This window comes from Battus philenor, unplaced genomic scaffold (genome assembly GCF_028537555.1).
Source record: "Battus philenor isolate CCGP_79_NKW_IND1 unplaced genomic scaffold, ilBatPhil1.0.hap1 SCAF_22, whole genome shotgun sequence".
In the NCBI taxonomy this organism is placed as follows: Eukaryota; Metazoa; Arthropoda; class Insecta; order Lepidoptera; family Papilionidae; genus Battus; species Battus philenor.
Genome location: NW_027181685.1, coordinates 10,384,654 through 10,406,267, shown reverse-complemented (window position 1 = coordinate 10,406,267; position 21,614 = coordinate 10,384,654). Strand labels below are relative to the sequence as shown.

Sequence of the window (21,614 nt, the reverse complement as noted above, 5' to 3'; positions counted from 1 at the left end):
CTCCCCCTTCACCTTCCATGAGAAACACATTTAATGAATGGAAGTCACATATCTGATTGATATCATAAGCTAAACACTCTTCCGTATTCAGGGCGTCGCTCCATAGAATAGCCTTCCTTTTTTAAAGTCCGAGCCAAAGCCGAGAGCTTCCTAGAAAGTCTTCGCTTAGTTACTTTAGAAATCTATGCTAAATCCTTCAGCGTTCTATTATCGCAAACTTGGTGAAGCTGTAACTACCAAATGGTAAACAGCATATAGAGCATTGGTAGCACAGCGATAGAGGATTGTGGTATGCGATCGTATGTCACGGGTTCGATTTTCGGAGTACAATCATCTGTAATTTTACACTTTGGCATTAATTATATGAGATTGTCACAACTCACAAATAAATTTCCAGATGAAGAGCTTCAGTGATTATGGTATATCCATTCATAGATATCTTAAAGGGCGGCCATTGCCTTACAGCGGGCGTTGAAATGAATAAACAGCAAGTGTCAATGACAAAGGAAAGAAAAAAGATAACTATTTTAAGACTGCAATTACTAATGACGGATGTTATGATAATTGAACGAAAGTGAAATTTTCTAGAGAAGTCTGTTTTTCACATAAGATACCACGTTTTTCTTTTAACTTTTCTGTCTCTTAGAACTTTCATTGTTCGTTATCTGTTTTAGAAAATACTTGCTAAAGATGTTTTTCAATAGACTCATTATAGAGTGTATTATATTAAATTGTTTACATAATAATTCGTTAATAGATATTTACATACAATTCACATGAGTACAAAAGTTTTAATTTAAAATTTTTATATAATTGTTTCATTTCAACTCCTATAATTCATTATTATCATCACTTGAGCCGAAGGAGTTCCCAAAATCTATGTGGAGGTCTATGCCCGGCAGAACTCTCCTCAGGTTTCCAATAGGACTGGTTAGAAGCTGTCTGCACTTAGCGTCTTTTGAGGACCTTAGGTATTTTAATCCTTTTGGCCTTCAACTCAAGACATTAAGGCTCTTATTCTATGTCGAGTACTTTCGTTCTTCTATTAATTATCTTCTATAAAGTCATAATATTGCATAAATTGAGAGTAGAGCAGAAGTAACTCAGCGATAGAGGCCTGTAACTTGCAATCGTAGATTGCGGGTTCGATTTTATTGTATTGTTTCGATAGATGTTTATACTATTAGCCCTAAGGTTTTTACTGCTTGTTGGACAAGAGTTCACGGAGCGGAAGGGTCCGTGAACCATACTTGGGGTCGAATCCCGGTATACATTCTTATATAATTCACACTTTGTGCATTAATTAATCGCATACGCGCGCAGCGGGTGTTTTTTCATGAATCGCGCTGATGTTTAGTTATTCAGAAAAACGCAGTAATTCGATATCTACTTCGTTTTTACGAACGAAACTTTGTTTATGTTATACTAAAATACATTCTGTATAATTATTTTTAAAATATCCCCTCCAGCGAAGACTGCAAAGCACGTAATAATACTTTTCCCACCTAGTGTTAATTGTATACGATTGCCATGGCTCACAAAGAAGTTTCTGGACGATTATCAGAAGCGTCCTCTGCGTACCAGATGTCATAGTGCGATAACCAACCCGCCTGTTAAGCGTGGCCATTATGGTAGTAAAGGCCTATGCTTTGCAGAGGGTGTCTTTGGTGATGTCGGCACACGAGTAAGACGATTGTATACATAATAATTACACAGTAATTTACATAATTACGCACACATATATGTTTTAAATTAAAAGAAAAGAAAATACGACGTACACAAATAAGAAGCAAAACCAAAGCCACAGATACGCTCAACCACTAAAACTGAAGGAAATAAGCGGGACACGCAAGGCTTACAGACGAGAGATGGACAAAACGGGTGACACTATGGAATGGCTCTTGAGGAAAACGTCAACGGGAGACCGCTTACGGGATGGGCAGACGATATTACCTAAATGGCAGGTCCGAGCTGAAGACAAACAGCATTATACAAAGAAATCTGGACTTCTTTGGAGAAGGCCTTTACCCGCGGAGAGATTCTTGTAGATGAAAACACAAGCTTGAGTAACACGAAGTTCATAACTCTGTATCTTTTCTTTCTACAAGAAGTTAAAAGATTTATTATAATTATTATGTTTTTTACATATAATACAAGTGAAAATAAAAGTGTAAAAAATTGTTGTATAATTATGTTCTTTACTAACCGAAATAATTAATTTTACTACATTCTCTTTTGTTAACTTAAGTGTGATCGGTAAGTCAACACGCACACAAATATATTTAGTTACTTAACCTTTATTACACAGTTTTTCTTTGTATTTTTGAGGTCAACGCCCCCTGATTCAACAGTTCCAAGTAAAGTATTCTTGTTGATGTTTTTTTAGAGAATACCCGTCGCGGCAGACGTAAAGAAAGTGAAATATAAGGATTATAAATCCGCTGATTTATCCGGTGAGGTTTACGACTCCAGAAATTATTTTATATAGACTTTGTCCTAAAAAATGGGATATTGCTGCGCAGGACAGTACTGAATATATTCGTTGATGAAAACTAATATTCTGTTTGTTTTATGCCGGATTTATTCCGTCATTTACACGTTGTTTTTTACGGTTTTACCAGGACTGAAATTCCAGAGCGCTGGAGGCAAGGTATAGGCCGAGATCAAATCAGGAATTAAGAGAACACTAGGCGATTGAAAATATGCAACACAGACCAGCGGATTGAGAAGTTGAAGTGGCAGGTAGCAAACCCGCCACTTCAAATTCACGTAAGCACTTAAAATAGATACCAGGAACAGGTGAACGTCCTACAGCAGAAATGATGATGAATTTCATTATTTAAAAAAAAATCAACACTGATACACCCTTTTAAAATATTACTTATCATAATAATAAGTTTATATACATTACACGACTTATACAGCGTGTTAAAAGTTTTAAATTAGAATATATATTAATTAATAGGCGTGTATTTGTAGAACTTGACCCCCAAAATCATTATTATGGACCGCTGGCAAAACAGTGTTTTGATATTGCACTAAAATACAATTTAAACGTTCGATAAATAGTCCTAAATATAAAGCGTAACTTAAAATGTACTACAGTGTACAAATTTCGCATTTATTTATTTTTTTGCGAATCAAGTTTTTTTATGCAAATATCACTGGCTAGACTCCGCGTATAAAATTAGTTGCGAGTCTAGACGATTGTTGAGAACAAAAAAAAAACGAGGCGCGTTATAAAACATTAAAATGTATTCATTTGGGAAAAAAACAGCTGAGATATTAAATTGAGAAATAAAGGTCGCACACCCTTTCGCAATCATAGACAGTCGCCCCTGTGTTAACTGTTTAATCTATTTAAAATAATAAATTAAAAATTGTTATTTTTAACGAGATTTATAAACACATGGTAGGTAAAAGATACAATTATAACAATATACGCTCTACTTAATCTACAGGGAGATTGATTATAGGTGTAAAAGATTTAAAGAAGTAAATGTATAGCTCATTTGCTGTCAATAACGTATCATACATCCAAACCAAAAATCAAAGGTTTAAGAATAATAACATTTTTCAAAAATTGGATTCTTCTTTTTTTCAACCGATGGACGCCCACTGAGAAAGGCATAAAGCCTTTTCCAAACATCGCCGCGATGACCGGTACTGCGCTTCCCGCAGTTACTTTCTGCAACCTTAACTATGCCATAGGTCTACTTAGTCAGGGACCTACCCACGACCCGTCTACCAACTCGTGGTCGCCAGTCGAAAATCTTTCAGCCCTAACGGTCATCGTTTGTTCGAGCGATGTGCCCCGCCCACTATGGCTATATTTGAATGTTGCTATACGCTGTTAGCCGTTTTGGCTTTTACAGCTTCATCGGACTCAGGGCCCCCACCCACTGCCACTTCAAACGAGCAATTCTTCGAGTTACGTCCATAATCTTGGTTCTTTTAGAGATTTCTTAATTTCTGATTTGATCTCGCAGCGAAACTCCTTTCATAGCTTAGCAAATTAGGTATATGTTAAAATAAATTTGTAGCACGAGTGGTTTTTTAAATGTAACGAATATGGGACTCTTTTGTTTAAGGGATAGATGTGCCAGCCTGGTATCTGCAATCGATTGTCAGTCCGACTTGCTTCCGCGTACTGCGATTATTATACTTTAACATGCATGCACCAAAGTATAATTAGTGACTAAAACCGATATCCCATTAATCGTTCCTTTGGTAAATCTATAACTTGAAAACGATTTCACAGATATCATTCATTGCATTTTAGAAGTTTCAAAAGTTTCTTAAAACTTTGTGAAACGTTTTGTCGGAAAAAATTTAAAATTGCAAACACCTTTCAAAAATTATAAAAGCATAATGTCAAATGAAACTTTGCGCATTTGATAGCTCGCCGAGAACTTTACGCATCTGATAGTTTTATATGAACTTTGCACATTTGACAGTTTGCAATGAACTTCGTGCGTTTGACAGTTCACGGGCTGAAGATGTCGTTGAACAACTGCACCATTTAATATTTATCGATAACATCATTTATTTATTTCATTTTTAATTAATTAATTAGGTAAACATTCCAAAAAATATGTTAACTTTTTTAATTGTTATAGGTCAGTAACTTTTGACAATTAAAAGTCTATCGGGACGGCTAGTAATATCAAAGACTGATCGAGCATTAGTTAACTCAACTTTGAAACTTTTAATAAGGGAAACTGAACGCGTCACGAATGACACTGTAAACCGAAGTCCTTTATCAGGATCATTGCCTTTAGTCACTCCATGAAACGCTCGTCTTAGCGATCTAAAAGTTCAACGGTCTTTTTGATCACAAAGCATTCCTTGAGCGTATTTACTGCAAAGAAGGTTAATTTGAGCGCCTTAAAATGTTGAATAGTCTTTATAAACAACAATTATTCAGTAATAATGATTTTAATGTTCTGATATACACACAAAATGCTTAGTTATTGTTGTAAAATATTTAAAGGCTTGATATTTTTCAGCTAATTTGCTATAAATTAATTCATGGTATTTCTTTTCCAAAAATCGATGGTTTCTGAAATAATAAATAACATGATGATACTATAGTAAAAAAAGCGTGTGCAGAAATAAAATTATTACATATTTAAATTTATTATTGGTTAGTATTTGTACCTGCAGACTTTGTATCACCAGAAGTTATTAGCCGTAACGTAATATATTTCAGAGTGACCACTTTAAACAGAATGATTGAAAATAGATGAAAAAGATTTAAAGCTTTTTTGCTGACAAATGTATATATAAATTCACCCCTTTAAAGCCTTTACAAAGTATGTAACCATAATACAACAGCCTGATTCGAAAGCTCCCAATGTATTTCCCGAATTTAATTACCATTAGGAGGTTTAGATTAAGCGCCTTCACTGTTTTGTCTATTCAAATCAGGGAAAAATATAAATGTCAACAGACAAACTGTTATAAAATGTCCTAGTGAATACAAAAGTAGTAAACACAACATTTTTTTACTCACAAATAATGTTAATTGTTCCTGCCATACTAGAACCTTCTTATGTTATTGCCTAATTGTTAACCTGCGAGTATAAGCCGACGTCACTTTAAGTGAAGTGAGAATAATCGTTTTGTTTACGGACGACTAACTAATCTACACGTATGTTTAGAATACTTGTAAGACGAGAGGTATTTCTTATATCTAACGAATGTTGGACTCTTATTATTTAAGGAACAGATGTCGGTGTCGCTAAGGGCATTGAGAAAGGTGACATTGTACCTGGCTGCATTCTGTTGCCAGTCCAAGTCCCGCGTGTCGGTAGCATTATCTATTTATAAACGAACTACAGCAGTGTTGCCTAACGTGGGACCCACGCCACACAGTGGGAAAATTTGATTATTAATGGGGGCAATTCGAAAGTAGACTCAACACGAGTTTAACCCTTTCGCTTTAATATAAAAATATATATGTGAAAGGCTAATGTGGGGCATGGTAGGTTTAAAAATATTGCATTTGTGTATATTATTTTGAAACTGCATTACAACATACGCAGAATACCTTAGATTATCGTCTAGGTACTATTTGTTAATATCAACCGTAAGAGTATAAAAGATTTATATTAAAAAAATGTACAGAAAGTCTAAATAATATTTTGAATGAACTTCCTCGTAAAAAGATTCGTTATAAAATAAATTTTGTGGCAGCTTTTATAAAGATGCAGACAGCGCGAGGGTTCTTTATAAAAGGTTAATTACATGCTTTCAACCCTTCCGTTGAGCACCTCTATGCGAGGTTTTTAATGGCATTACGAGCTCTTGCCTTTGCCTCTTGCGTATGTCTACTGTACTGAAAAAAAAACATATCTCTAGCACGATCTTATGGCGACCTCCGTCACTTGACATTATAACATTTAGGTGAAATGTGAGCAGCATTTATTTATACAGAATGATTGATTTTACATTTATTATTAAACATTCTGTATAAAGTTGTTCACTTTAAAAAATGTTTCATTAAATTGTTTTTTTTTTTTATTGAAATACAACAGGCTGATAAATTTTAGCAGTACAAAGTCTGCAGGTACAGATAGTAAACCATAATAAATTTTAATATGTAGTGATCCGAAATTCGAAAAAGTTTAAACTTACTATATTATCATTACTTTAATTATTATTTCTGAAACTATTGATTTTTGGATATGGTGTGTGGTGTACACCATACTATAATTGACAGCAAATAGACCATACATTAACTGAGAAAAATAAATGTTTGAAATTGTCAATAATTCAGCCTCCATTTCTTAAAATTCCATATATAATCTGTAATATTAGTTACACCTGTTTCACATATATCCAATCACATTGTAATTAATTAATTTGAAAAAAGTGTATAATTGTAAATTTATATATGTTATTCGTCATCTAAATGTTGCGAAGCAAACAATGCGTATAACGGTGTCAAACAACCTTGGCAAGGTCGTCATCGTGTCTTATACATATGTATTGTATATTAATTGACGCTTTCGAAGCGTCTGCAAACAGAAACAGGTTTATAATATCTTAGACACTCCATCTAAAATTTAAAAAAAAAGTTTACCTGGGAAGGCACGATTGAAAGTAATAGCTACTAATCACTAGTTTATTAATTCAAAAATCTTTTAAAAACAAATTGCGTCTTTATAATTACTACACTATTTTTTGATAACCCGCCACTACCATCTGTCATAAAAGATCGCTTAAAAAATAAAGAAAAAAGCAAAGGTAACATAACATTCAGCCTCATTCCACATTTTAAAAATTCACAATAAATTGTTATTTATTTAAAACATTTAAAAAATCAATCTTTTATACGAAATTTTGCTTATTTATTTGAAATTATTTAATATTTATTTCCTGTATGTCGTCAGTAGCCGCATTAGTTATAAATTATGTTACAGCCGTCAGCGTCCTTCTTATACAACGTATCAAGTTTCACACGTTCAAATTAAAAAGAATTCCGTATTGGCAACTGATATTAATTTATACATTAATGTGTTTGCGTGAACATATCTGTGAAATTTCTTTGTGTGTTTTATGTTACATTTAAAATTTATTTAATAGAGAAATTAAATCTATTTGCACAAATGTAAGCGAGAAGAAACAAATTTTGCTTTCTCAGTTGTTTCACAAAGTGAGTAAACAGCACGTAGAATAATATTATTCGCGACTTTCAAATAAAAAATTTATGTATTGTTCATACTTAACCTTAAAATGATACAACATGCTTTTGTGGCCTAATTTTACTAACTGTTTCACCGTACAAACCGAAACACTGTTATATTCTCACGGTACGGTTTCGTGGCAAATACGGGGCAGCATTTATTTATACAAGGATATCGGCTGTACGAAAAAAAGTTGTTACAACAGATTATATATTGGATTTTAAAAAAATGTCATATCTGTGCACTTCTCTTAAAGTGTAAAAGCTTTAAAGGGCCGAATGTATAGCTCATTTGTGAGCAACCACCTTTACACCTATTTCCAATGACTTGTATAAAATGATCACTTTGAACTATGCTATATTAATTGTATTGTATTGTATTGTATTTCGACAGTCCAATAACTTTTGACATTCCAAAGTCTACAGTGACAAATAGTAAGCAATAATAAATTGTATTAAGTAGTAATCCGAAATTTAAAAACGTTTTTTTTTATTAAAATCAATGGCTTAAACAGATTTTTGGAAGGCATGTAAATAATTAATGTTTGAAGCTTTGACCTCTATAACCAATCACACTGTCAATCTAATCTTTATCTGGGCAAAATAAATTCTTGAGGTTGTCACTAAATAATTCAGCCTGCACAGATGTAACATTTTTTTTAAATGTGTATATAATCTGTTATATTTGTAAAGATAATATCTGAAGATGACAGTATATTGTTACTATTTCTAAAAGTTTAACGCCGTTTTTATGAACAGCACTTGACATTTAAGCGACGTAACAAAGAAATGTCAACCGGTTGAAAGTTTCTTAACTTGTTCTATATTACTAATGTATATTTATCTAGGCTCTGACGTCATTTAAAGGTACATATGTAATGTGTTTCTTTTCATTTACATTTAGCTATAGAGAGGCCTATGTTCTGGATTTCTCTAAGAGATCGAATCAAGAACTAGGATATCCATAGACAAATGAAAGTAATCGACTTAGACCAGCGGATCGCCAAGTTGAAATGGCAGTGGGCAGAGAACATAGCGCACAGAACTGATGTCCGTTAGGCTATTAGAATTATGGGATGGAGACCTCGTCATGGTGGATATATATAAATAACCTTATGGTCGAGAAGAATCTGGATGCTAACTACTGGTAACCGCTTGTATAGGAAATCTAAGAGCGAGGCTTATGTCCAGAAGTAGACATCCTGGCAAGCAAGTAGACAGGCTGAAATAATGATGATGATATTTGACAATTCCCAACATTTCCAGCGACTCGAATCTGATTTTTCTTTTCAAACACACTGATAAGACAAATGTTTTCGTATTCCTTTTCGCTACATCCCTTCAGAGAGGAAATTTTTTGAGCTTTTTTACAGTATTATTAGTATACACAGTGAAGTATCTGTGCTTTTTAATTTTTAAAAATAATTTATGAATACTTGTCGAAATATTCAGCGCTAGAACTGGAAGCTTAACACCTATTCTAAGCCTGTTGCTAATAGTCACATCTACATACATTCAATTTGTATGGATACGTGCCGTATAAAAGAATACGCATGAAATATTCGTGAAAATTGAGAAACTTCATGAATAACTTAAAACCTTACGAAATAACTAGAACATGCTAAAATGTATAACCATTATTTTTCGTACTTTGCCAATACTTCGACTTTCTTATGGCTCAAAAAATGTTTTCTATGAACTTTGCACATTTGACAGTTCGCAATGAACTTTGGGCATTTGACAGGTCACGGGCTGAAGATGACGTTGAACAACTGCACCATTCAATATTTATCGATAATATCATTTATTTATTTCATTTTTAGTCAATAAATAAGGTGAACATTCCAAAATATATGTTAATTTATTGCTTTAGTCATTCGAAGATACAAACTACCTAACTATCTCATAGACTTCAGAGTTAATTTTTTTTCAGTCACCATGCAGTCGGTGATCAATTTAGCGACTGTTGCTTCACTTGACGGTTATATGTCTTGGTAGCTAAATATAAAAGATCCTGCTTCTTTTCAGCCGATAGTGGCCCATTGCAAGGCATAGGCCTCCCACAAAGTGGGCACGAAGATCTGTCTTGCGCAGCCCATATCCAGCGACTTCCCACTACTTTGTGGATGTCTTCGGTACCACCTAGCGAAGGGTCTACTCACGTCGCGTCGTGGTCAAGGTCAAAAAACTTTTCGGCTCCAATGGCCATTGTTTGCACAAGCGATGTGACCCGCCCACTTCATATGAACAATTCTTCGATCGTACTTTCTTTTTTTATAGATAACTTTTTAATTATGTTCCAATTTGATTGTAATTTTAATATCCCACATAAAAAATCGCAAATATAAAATCGCTCTTAAAAAGATGTCTGTTTGTTGTGTTGTTTAATCGTACAACTAGTATTTTAATATTTCATTACAATAATATGTAACACAAAGTTAACAATCAGACAAGTTCGGCATCTGTAATCAATAAAGTATATGTGGCCCTCTCGAATATTCTTGAGTCGAAATGCTAAACGCTTACTGATAAACCAAATCAAGGTTCACACCCGCGAGCCCTGGGTCATTTAAAGGTGCGTCACACAAGCGACCTAAAAACTTCATCCCTTTCTAAAGTAAATAACTCAATACACTTTTTAAAAAAAAGAATATTTTTATTTAAAATTAGAATATAAAATAAACACAGTTTAACTATTTAACAGTTCTTCATATTCGATTCAGACGTCGATAATGACGTGAGAAATGTAAACAAGACATTAGTTAATTATAGTAAATAAAGCATTAGATATTTATAAATATATAAATGATAAAAGTAAACAACAACAACAATAGTGAGTTACATAGAAAAATATCACTTCAGACATAATTGAGTACACGAGGATTTTATTACAATAACATAGAGTATATAACAATTGAATACATGACAGAAATAAATGAGTATATAATAATTATACAAATACATTATGAAAACCTTATGTCATCATCATCACCATCATCATGACGACATGTCAGCTGATAGACGTCCACTACAAGGCATAGAAATCCCTCTAGGATCGCCACCATGACCTATCTAGCGTATATATCCAACGTGTTGAGTAATACATTGAAGAATCCGTCAACCGTTTGTCATTTGATCCTTATTTATTGTAATGTTAAACCTAACCTTCTTTCTTTGGCCAACGATCCTTTCTCCGCCCTCATAAAATATCGCATAAGGGACGTATGAAACAGATTCAAAAACACATTTTTTTGGTAGACAACTCGATATGTACCCCGATCTTACTTAATGTTTAAGTTATGAAATAAAAAAACTTGTGTAATTCCTAAAACGAACACTACTTGAATTTTGCACCACTTTTGTTAATAATAATTGAAAGGCGTAAAACTATTGATGCTTTACTTTTAATATTATTTACAGGACCTCTAAACAAATACTAAAATTAGATGAGTGACGTAAAAAGGCTATATTGTTAATATTAATTATGAGACTTCTAAAAAAATGCAAATAATAGTTCAGTGACGTAAAAATACTTTAATTTTAGACCTCTTATAAGATACATAGAAGGTGACCCCGTACACGGCGCCGAGGCATCGACCGATCCGCGAAGGTCGACTCCAATGAATATCCTTTGTATCCGCTGTCTAGACAAACTGTACGGCAGCCAGAAATGTCTCATTAATAAATCATCATTGCTATACAATAATATACAGGATGATTAGTTATATTTTAAATAAAATCAAATGACATTTTATATATAATGATAATGTGATATTAATTTGTGAAGAAATTAATATGTTATGTGTAAGTGTATATTTTTTAATAAACTACAAATTACTATGTTATAAAAAAATTCGGACAAATAGACAGAATAAGCAGCGAAAATTTTTATATATAGAATGATTGGAAATAGATAAAAAAGATTTAACACGGGGAAATAAATGTTGTTTAATATATTTGCTTTTAAATAATGTATGGCAAACTTTACCCAAAAATCATTGATTCCAGAAATAATAAATAAGGTAATTAAAATTAATTATTATTTACTATCTGTCCCTGCAGACTGTACTGACAGGAGTTATTGACCAGTCGAATTTCGATAGAAAAAAATAAATGAATGTAACAAATTTCAGAATCAGCATTTTATACACGGTGAATAAAAATAGATGTTGAAGCTTTAAACTAGCCATTTAAAGATTTTACTCATGTAAACCCTGTATAAAAAGTGAGATTTATAATAATTAAAAAAAATATGAAATCGAAAAACTATTATGGAATTGTTTGTTTTGTAATAAAATAATTTACTATCTAATTTCAATTCAATTTAAATTCAAATGTAGATTTAAAAAAATCGATCTACTTAAAGTTACCATCACAAATAAAGACAAGCTTCTTATATCTTTCTCAAGATTTGTAAGGTAGGATAAAATTATTAACTTCTTTGTAGGCTTTGCTAGTAAGTGTACAATTTTCCAACCAAATAGCTCCTTTGCTGTTATTATCACGATTACATTCGTAAAAAGTCCACCGTAGTGGAACTTCTCCGTAGATCTCCAATAAGACCCGTTGTAACTTTGTGACTTCAAAGGCTGTTCTGCGCGCTACATACATACTACATATATATATACATACCTATAATTATCTATCTCTTAATTCATTTCTTTTTCTTCTTCTGTTTCTTTCTGAGGCAAGTGAGATCGAACCAATACTGATTGAAGTCAGTTAGATGTTTTTATTTATTATTGTATTATATTTATAATATGTATTAAACCTTATTTATTATAAGTATATATGTTATATACGTAATATGTAGTATGTTTAAGTATCTATGTATAGTAAATCTATGCATGTTTATTTATGTTTATGTTCGTTTATTTGTAAATATGTATTTTTTGTACACATAAGCTACCCACTATTAGTACTTTTACCTTTTCCATACTATGGTTGTCTGTAAGTGATTGCCTTGTGTGATAAGACCGCCCATTGTACTTTTTTGTATATTATTGTAAAACTTATTAAATGTATCATAAGGGGTACAATAAAGAATATTAAATAAAATAAATAAATGTATACGTACATTTCATTGACCTATGTCGGCTACTTATTTTTAACTCCCTTTACATGATCAATGATAAATTTTATATCATGCAATAACAAAAGTATAAAGTATTTTTAAGTTGTGATACAGCTTTTGAATGAATTGTTCTAAGTTCTATATTTGTGAAACAACAATAAAATAATCTAACGCAGATTATTGTGAGCTCTTTTCAGATTAGAACGCTATTGGAACCTTCATTATTCTTCTTCGTTTTAGCTCATAAGCGCCCACTGCAAGGCACAGGCTTCCTCTACAGATCGTCACGACCAATCCTGCACAGGCTACATCCAGTGACTTCCCACGATCTAACTATATAGTCGGTCCACCTAGTGGGCCTACCTACATCGCGCTATCACGTTCTTGATTATTTGTCGAGAACCTTTCGGTCCTAACAGTCATCGGTTTCACGTTTTAGACGAGCAGTTCTTTGCTACGTAGACAACCTGGTCTATGGGTCTTCTCATTTCTGATTTGATCCCGCAGAGAAATTCCGAGCATAGCTCTCTCCTTTGCTCTCTGGATGACCTTGTGCCTTATCATAAGGCCCACCGTTAGCGCCCACGTCTTTGATTCGTGAGTTATCACCAGCGAACATACTCAAAGATCTTCGTCTAATGGCAATTTGAACAGTAATTGCTTTATATTAATTGTTCGATCGTTACAAGAGAGTTCAATTTCATTGTCTACTATTTTGTCTTTGTCTACTAATGTCAATAACAATAATTAAATATACTTGCATTAATGTCATTTTTCTCTTGAGTTACACACGTGATGTGAAACTTTAGAGTTTTACAACTGTTAGTATAGGTTTAAGTTATACGAAAGGTTTTATATTTTACAAAAGAATTTAACCCGGCCATATGGACGTTTAGTTAACAATGACAGTTTACATGTCATAACTATACTGGGCACTTTACTAGATGAAAATATATAAAAATATTACCGAAAAAAACTTTTAGTTTTAAGATTCTTAAAGTTTTGAGGAGAAGACGGCAAGCTTAGCTTGGGGGTTCCACCCACAGAACTCGTGAAGGCCGTCGGAAGACGAAAATTCAGGCAGCTTCCAACCGTTCCTCTTGGATATTCATAGAGGCGATCTGTATCCAGAACTACATAAAGTTGATGATAAAAATAATGAATAATACCATACCGTCACTATCTAAATACCAGATTTCACGTTTTCATTTCATCTAATTATCCCTGTAATTTTCTCGCTACAGTTTTATTTAGAGCGGAATAATTGAATGTTTGCCTATTAATATAGTCGGCCTATTTTAAAAGAGATTCAAGAGATTACTGTGACATTTTAAGTCATTAAAATGAGCTAAGCCAAGCTAAAAGAACAAACCAAGTAAAGAAATTTAGCCAAGGAAAAAAAAGGAAAATTATAGTCAACGTCGAGTTATAATAAAACCTGTCAGTTAAGCAAAGTTGTAATTATTCCGACTCCAGTGTAGCGAAGCAGACAGACCTTTTCTATTATACAGGAATTAATATCGACGATTCACCCGATAAACCTTCGCCAAGTGAATGCAAGCCCGAGCGGCGCCGAACAGAACCGAAGTTGACTTCGGGTCACGAACGCAACCCATTCGTGAAATGAAAACCGACTTCAGTTTGATTCAGACTCGGCAGCGAGTGGTTGTGTGCGACCGTCTCTCTGTAATGCGAGCTTGTGCAAATCAAAATAAAGAAATGCCAACTGATATAATGCCAAATTGTCGTGCGGAACATTTCGGTAGGTACAGGAAGACCTGCGACGCCGAAGTGAAGTCCGGATTTCTCGTTTTATTGGGGCCGGGCGGCATACGCCAGGACGTTCGAGTTGTCGTCTATAGGACGTCGTTGGAGCACTTCGCTGTTATATACCCGAGGAAGCGCGTATCGAAACCAATAGGGGTTGTTAACTTGAGGAATACAACAGTTGACCGTGTACCAGCTAACAGCGGCTTCTACGTGCGACAGAAGGGATACGATAACGCGATATCCGCGAAGTTTCTGTGCTCGGAGCGGGACATAGACGCCTGGCTATCGGCCTTCACTACCAACAACTCCCCGAACTGTCACCATCACGCCAGTTTGCCGGTTTTGGTCGAAGCCGAAGAGAGTTAGATTTATCAACCGATAATATCGGTTTTTGTGATTGAATCTACTCACTAGTGATTTTGTGAATCGCGAAACGAGATTTGTTTATTTCGCAATTGAGATGTGAAAAAGTGAAAGCGGTGATTTTTTGCGACCGCATCAAAGTGTTCTCTTTGTTCAATACTGTAGATGTGTAATGATACGTTAAAACTAGAGACGCTCTGATTAAAATATAAGGTGTTACCACGTACGACAAATTTATTCAGAGAATATTAATACATTCCTCTTTTTCCTACAATTGTAAACCCTCCCTCGATCCTTTTCAATAAAGCATGCTATTTACTACACTATCAAAATTGTTAATTGGGTAAATACTACTAAAAAGGCAATGGAATGTTCCATGTGCCTTCATACATAGTTGTAAGATGTTAACGTACAAAAAAATGTTTGTTTTACATCTCTGTGGCCAGTTCTCAGTGCTTATTTGATAACATAACCTATTAATAATTAAATATACTTGCATTAAAGTTAATATTTGTCGAAATATAATATCAAATTATTACACGAAATTAATCCAAATTTGTTGTATGAAAGTAATAAGGTTTAACGTAACATGCGTTCAAATTGTTTATAAAATAATTCCACAGTTTTATAAACATTCAATTGTTCTCGCAAATGTCTTGATAACACGTTACAATAACATAGTTTTATGTATTGGGAAAAATGATTGAAACATTCAGTCCTTCACGTAAAGAAAGAATATTTCGTATTGAAATTTCTTTTTTATATCTTCAAATTGTATCCGAAGGAGATTTACATCTTTTTCTTTTAATTCGTAAAAGCATTGACATGGCCAATGTTAGATTTAAAAACAATAAACGTTAGGCACTCGTTAGGTGACTTAAAAACTTTTAATCTAATCTTTCTATTGATATTTACAAAAGTTATAATTGTGATAGTCTTAGAATTAATTACTCTTTTTTATATTAATGGATCCTCGTAGGTTAAATTATGTGAAGTGTAGTTAATACACATTTTCTATTTAATCGACGTGTATTGTTAAATGGATGAGCTTACGTAAGAGGGGTATGTTATAAAAAAGTTGTAAGAATTGTTCGATCAAGTGTATATGCAATGTTTTTGCGTAAATTCAATATTTCTAATTATAGTTTTTAAACTTAATTTTCTTCGCATTTCATGTATAATTACTTAAAACACGCAACAAACCATCTGAATCGTCATGATTATTGTAAAAAAAATTGTAATTTAATTCGAATAAATCTGATCTCAAAATTGTAATAACCCAAATAAAATGTTATTAAATTAATATTAGTTATTTTTTCTGCTTCATATTATTTATTTTTGTACAATTCCGTTAGTGGGACGCAAGCAAAAAATTACAATCATAGTGGGAATGTTTGACTGTGGCTATGTGCTCTTTTCTGATTTAAAAAAAAAAAACAAACTACATTTTCGTTTTTTTTTCTTAAGGCTTCTTCCAGTCAATAGAGTGCAAGGCATAGGTTTCTCTCAACGATCGCCACAATGACTTCTTGCGCTGCCTGCATCCAACGACTGGGGAGCCTATCCACGCCGCGTCTATCGGCTCGTTGTCAACACTCGAGAACCTTCCTGCCCCAAACCGCCCCGTTCGCTGCGATTTCTAAAGGCTTAGTTTTTGTACAAAAAAGTTAAAAATTGGAAATAAGCTAAGAACTGAAAAAGGTACAGTCTTTATTTCTAAAAAAAGGTATATTGGCAGATTTCAACACGCGATTAAAATCTTTAGAATTAGAATTATATTCTAAACAAATTAGTTTAACTTAAAAATAATGCATTTCATAAAATTTGTGACTCTTTTGTATGCAACTGGATATTGTATTACAATACACTCACGTACAAGTCTAAATTATCTTATTATAAATTTAAGTTAAAGAATTTATAAGTGATAATATAGTTCGGAAATTAATTTATTATATTAAACATTATTAATAAATAATGTTATAAAAGTGACGTCAGGAAAAAAATCGTCTGAATATGTTGTGGTTTCTTCTCGGGCCGCGTTTGGAATCCAACTTTAAGTTGAGGGATGCCTTTGTGGGAGAGTTCAATCTGATGCTAGTTTCTATCAAAATAGGCTGTTCTGGAATTCTTCTCATGACGTCAAACGACAAAGTGAATACTTGCGGTATTCACTTTGAATGATCCTATGTGAATATTTATATGAATAAAAGTAGGCGTTTTGCGTCCGGATAACGGTATAGTACCCTTATAGTAGAACAAATATTTTTTGCACGTTGACATTTACAGTTTCGTCGGGTTTGAGGGCGTACATCGCTTGGGGCGCTTAACCTAGACCTCTACGTAAACTAAGTTCAAGGACTCGCTCGGGAGACTGCATACATTATATATTCTAGCGGATTAGTGGGTTCCCACGCTTTTAGGACTCTTAGGCGAATGATTGAATGACAAATTGCGAGATAGTTTAACACCAAATACTATTTTAAACACAGACTTAAGCCTTACGTCCTAAATGATATAATTAAAGGCGATATATTTAGTTATAAGTTGTTCACTGCTGGACAGAGACCATCGTTACGCGTCTTTCGTTGTCTTTGTCAAGGTCATCTGTAGCCATGTGTGGAGGTCCCACACTGCGCCGTGGTGTCCGCCAAAGAATTGACGCACAGCGGTCACCCGTTCTGCTTGCTATGTGACTTCTCCGCTGCCACTTCAACTTCATTTCTAACTACTGATGATGTTACAACATCTTTCATGAATAAGTGCCATTCCGAACAGAGTTTTAACCTCTTCTATTTATTATCATAAAGTTCCCTTGTAGTTGACATTGTCACCGGGATTTATACCGTTAATATATATCCGAAACGATGAGAACCGCAGAAGAAAGTGAACGACACAGCTCGAAGAAATACTCGTGCAACCTACGGTTGTTGGGGCCGAATAGTTATCGAATGGCGACCGACTGATAACATATTTAAGGTTGCAGGAAGTCGCAGGCAGCGAGCAGTATAAGACCGGTCATCGTTGCAATCATTGGGGAAGTAGGACTATGAAAAACGAAAGGAATGAGGAATAAAATATGAATGAATGAATGAATGACATCGAGAATGAAAGAAGATGAGAACACAAATATTTGACGAAATAATCATATGGTTTGTAAAAATTGTTTCTCTGTACCCAAGATAAAACATCTTTAAGGTTGCAGGAAATTGCTGGCAGCAAGCAGTGCAAGACCGGTCATCGTTGCAATCATTGGGGAAGTAGGATTATGAAAAATGAAACGAATGAAAAATAAAAGATAGATGAATGAATGACATCGAGAAAAAAATATGAGAACACAAATATTTGAGGAAATAATAATATGGTTTGTAAAAATTGTTTCTGTGTACCCAAGATAGAAGTAAGAGAGGCCCCCAAAAACGAAAGGAGGGGTGGTCTCCGTGCCTTGCAGTGGGCGTCAATCAGCTGACTTGATGATGATAATAAATCGATTAAAATTTACTTTTAGGTTAAAAATACCATTTGCGTAAATTTTATAAGATGTTTATATATCGTAAACATTCTACTGTGACGTCAGCTATGACGTTTGTAAGATAACACAAACCTTTTCACGTTAGAAAATAAACAGCAGTTAAGTTTTAAACGGCAATTATTGACGCAATGAAGCCGTGGTCAAGTTAGTAATACTACGGTTGTTAAAACTAATTGCTACGTTTATATCTTGACCGTACGTTTTGTTTTAAATGCAATTAATACTACATTATTTTTTTTTAGACGTAGAGAGGTTTTTTATCTTAGCTGAACTATAACATTGTTGTATGAAGTAAGCTGCATGGCTGTTCCATACGGAAAGTATTGACAAATGAATTGTATTGTATTGTATCTGTGAAGTTTGTGCTGTTAGCCCTAAGGCTTTTTTAGCTTCATCGGAAATGAGTTCACAAAACTAAAGGGTCCGTGAACTATACAAAACCTAAGCATTCCGATTCTGAACCTGCATTAGATGGAAGATGAGGCACTAGAGGCGAGGCGTTCCTGGTCGAGTCAGTCTTGCTGTTCGTGTACTGAGTGTGGAGTGAAAGTATGGAGGGCAGCGTGGACCACTCGGCAATCTAAGGAAGAATACTGATCCTACCTCGGATCGCCCACGCTGCTTGCGGCGGCGACGTCGGTTGGCCGACGCCGTTTACGTAACGAACGGTGGAGAGTTTCGTGTTTGATTTTTGAGCATCGCACGCGTTTTTTTGTGCGATGAGCGGTCACCAGTACAGTGGTTGATGTAGAGGTTTATGAGAATCCTTCTATAGGATCCGTAAGGATGTCTTTAGGACGCCTTACGACATTTCTGAAGGAGATGCCGGGGGAATAGCGAGTGGAGTTCACTATGAGGGGGTGTATTGACAAAATGCCATATTGGTTATTTATAAACCTGCAAAATATCATGAGGGATTCCCATAGTCGCGCCGCCTATGTGCACGACTACCACTGCATGTGCGGAAGTAGCTAAATATTGGTCCTTTTCTTACTTAGGATGGACTTCCGCGAAGTAACGCCTGATTCCATTAAATAGACGAATACAGACTCAATTGTTTAATGACTAATAATTGGTATATGTGAAACGATTTGTAATACTTGCACGGTGAAGTCAATTTCAATATACCTTTTTATGTCACTGAAATAATCTAGCTAATAGGCGTGTCTAAGTGGCAGTAGCCATATAGCGCGCAGAATACAAGGCCGATGGGGTCTTATGGTTTCGGTGGGTGACGTCCATCTATTAAGTAAACTGAAGACCTTATTAGAGTCGTCGGAGGACACTCGCTGAAGGCGGTTCCGGATAACTAAGAAAGTGACTAATATATGGCTACTTCCGCTATGCAACAGTAGTCGTGCAATAAAGTGCACCGCCCGCCAGCCCGCTGATAAATACGCGTGCGGCAAACAATGCGAAACACAACTACTACCGTTAATTCACTCTACATGTGCTTCACCCCTCCACGGGGTATCCGCAGGAGATATTACACCGACCAAAGCCAAACACCGAGGTTCCGGCTGGTACTATGAAAAATCTATGAGTAAGGCTTACGTTTAACATTCGCCGTCTTAAGGCTAAAATGATAATGGTGGTGACATTTGCCAATCAAAGGCCATAACAGCTTTACTTCCGGAATTCGATTTTTAAATTCAAGAATCCTGAATCGAGTATACATATTGAAATATACGTTGAAATGATGATTTGTTATAAAATTATTTTCTAAAAGTTATATGTAAAAACACGACATTGTAAGTCATCAAATTTCATATCGACGTATTAATTGCTGAACATGAACACTTTCAACGATATCAGTGTTACGAGATGCGAAAGTTATGATTGTTAGCATAATAACAATTAACTGCCAGAACCCACGTCACACCGTCGTAACGACCAATTTGGCTGCAAAAACTGCAGTTATTATAACATTTCTTCGACATGAAGGCTACAAAACTGCGACGAGTACGGAATAGTGGCTGTGAAATAAAAATGAATCGAACTTTCTCGAATTTCACAGCAGTGATGACGATTTTATTATTAACATCTGCTTTCTATTTAGCGTTCACATTCAAGCCCATAACCAAAGAGGAGCACATTGAGAAGTTTAACAAAATGAATAACGAAGTGGAACCTTTTCGGAGGAACTTAACTGAATGCGCGAGACAAGTCAGAGCATCCATGACTGACGTCGAAACTTTCTTAAAAAGAATACCTCAGTCTACGTTGCAAGGCAAATGCTTCGTCGCGTGCATTCTCAAGCGAAATGCAATAATAAGAAACAATAAAATTGACCATAAAGCTCTGTTAGAAGCCAATCTAGCAGTTTACGGTGATGACAGTGAAGTCATATCGCGTTTGAAGACAGCAATGGAAGAATGCAATAAAGCAGTTGAAGGTATCTTTGAGATATGCGAATACGCATCAGTTTTCAATGATTGCATGCATATAAAGATGGAGCATATCCTCGACAAAGTGACGATGGAGAGACGCATGGAGGCGCTGGGACAGATGACCTCAAATCCTGACGAGTGGACAGATGAAGAAGACGAAATTTTAAAATTAGTCAGAGATGAACTTTAATATTGTATTTAAACTTTGCCTGTGCATTAGTTATATGTTTTTAATTTATAAACAAAATATTCAAAACCGGCAACATAAATGTAGTGAACTAGTGGGAGTAATACATGGAGTTAGATTAGATTTTTATTAAATAATAATTGATTTAAAATTAATTTCTTCATTATTGTCAAGTTCATTGATCGCAACATTTAATACGCCATCTATCAAAATTACTAATAGTAAAGAAAATTTTATATCCTCTGTTGATGACGATAGATGGCGCTTATACCAACAGCTAATTAAGATAATATTTCTTAATTTTGTACAATTTAAAACGAAACCTATATTTCTTAGGGCTAGATAAATAAATAAAATGGGTAATTGCAGTAAATTTTGAATTATTTACACGAAAGCAAACAACCTAGTTAAAAATTATTCCCACTGTAGAATTTGTTTATATAAGGATAAATTGTTTAAATATTTAGAAATTAACATTCCTCCTTGTGTCGTATAATGAGAATCTTTAAAAATATTGTCACGAACTATGTTACGCTATCTGTGCCTATATTAAAATATGAAGTTTAATTTTAACTGTCATTTTGTTTTCCACATACATCCACTGGTAGTGT

The 21,614-nt window shown here is 34.4% G+C and overlaps 2 protein-coding genes across 2 annotated transcripts; both read left to right on the top strand.

The window, feature by feature from the left end:
• The first annotated feature begins 14,419 nt into the window (after positions 1–14,419).
• Positions 14,420–16,180, top strand: LOC137923658 (uncharacterized). The gene has a single exon (XM_068766882.1). It carries the CDS (start codon positions 14,454–14,456, stop codon positions 14,898–14,900), a length of 447 nt encoding a protein of 148 aa, XP_068622983.1. The 5' UTR covers positions 14,420–14,453; the 3' UTR covers positions 14,901–16,180.
• Positions 16,181–20,364: 4,184 nt separating this feature from the next.
• Obp28a (Odorant-binding protein 28a) lies at positions 20,365–21,104 on the top strand. Its single transcript, XM_068766881.1, has one exon. The coding sequence runs from the start codon at positions 20,365–20,367 to the stop codon at positions 21,004–21,006; it is 642 nt and encodes a 213-aa protein (XP_068622982.1). The 3' UTR covers positions 21,007–21,104.
• The last annotated feature ends 510 nt before the right edge of the window (positions 21,105–21,614 follow it).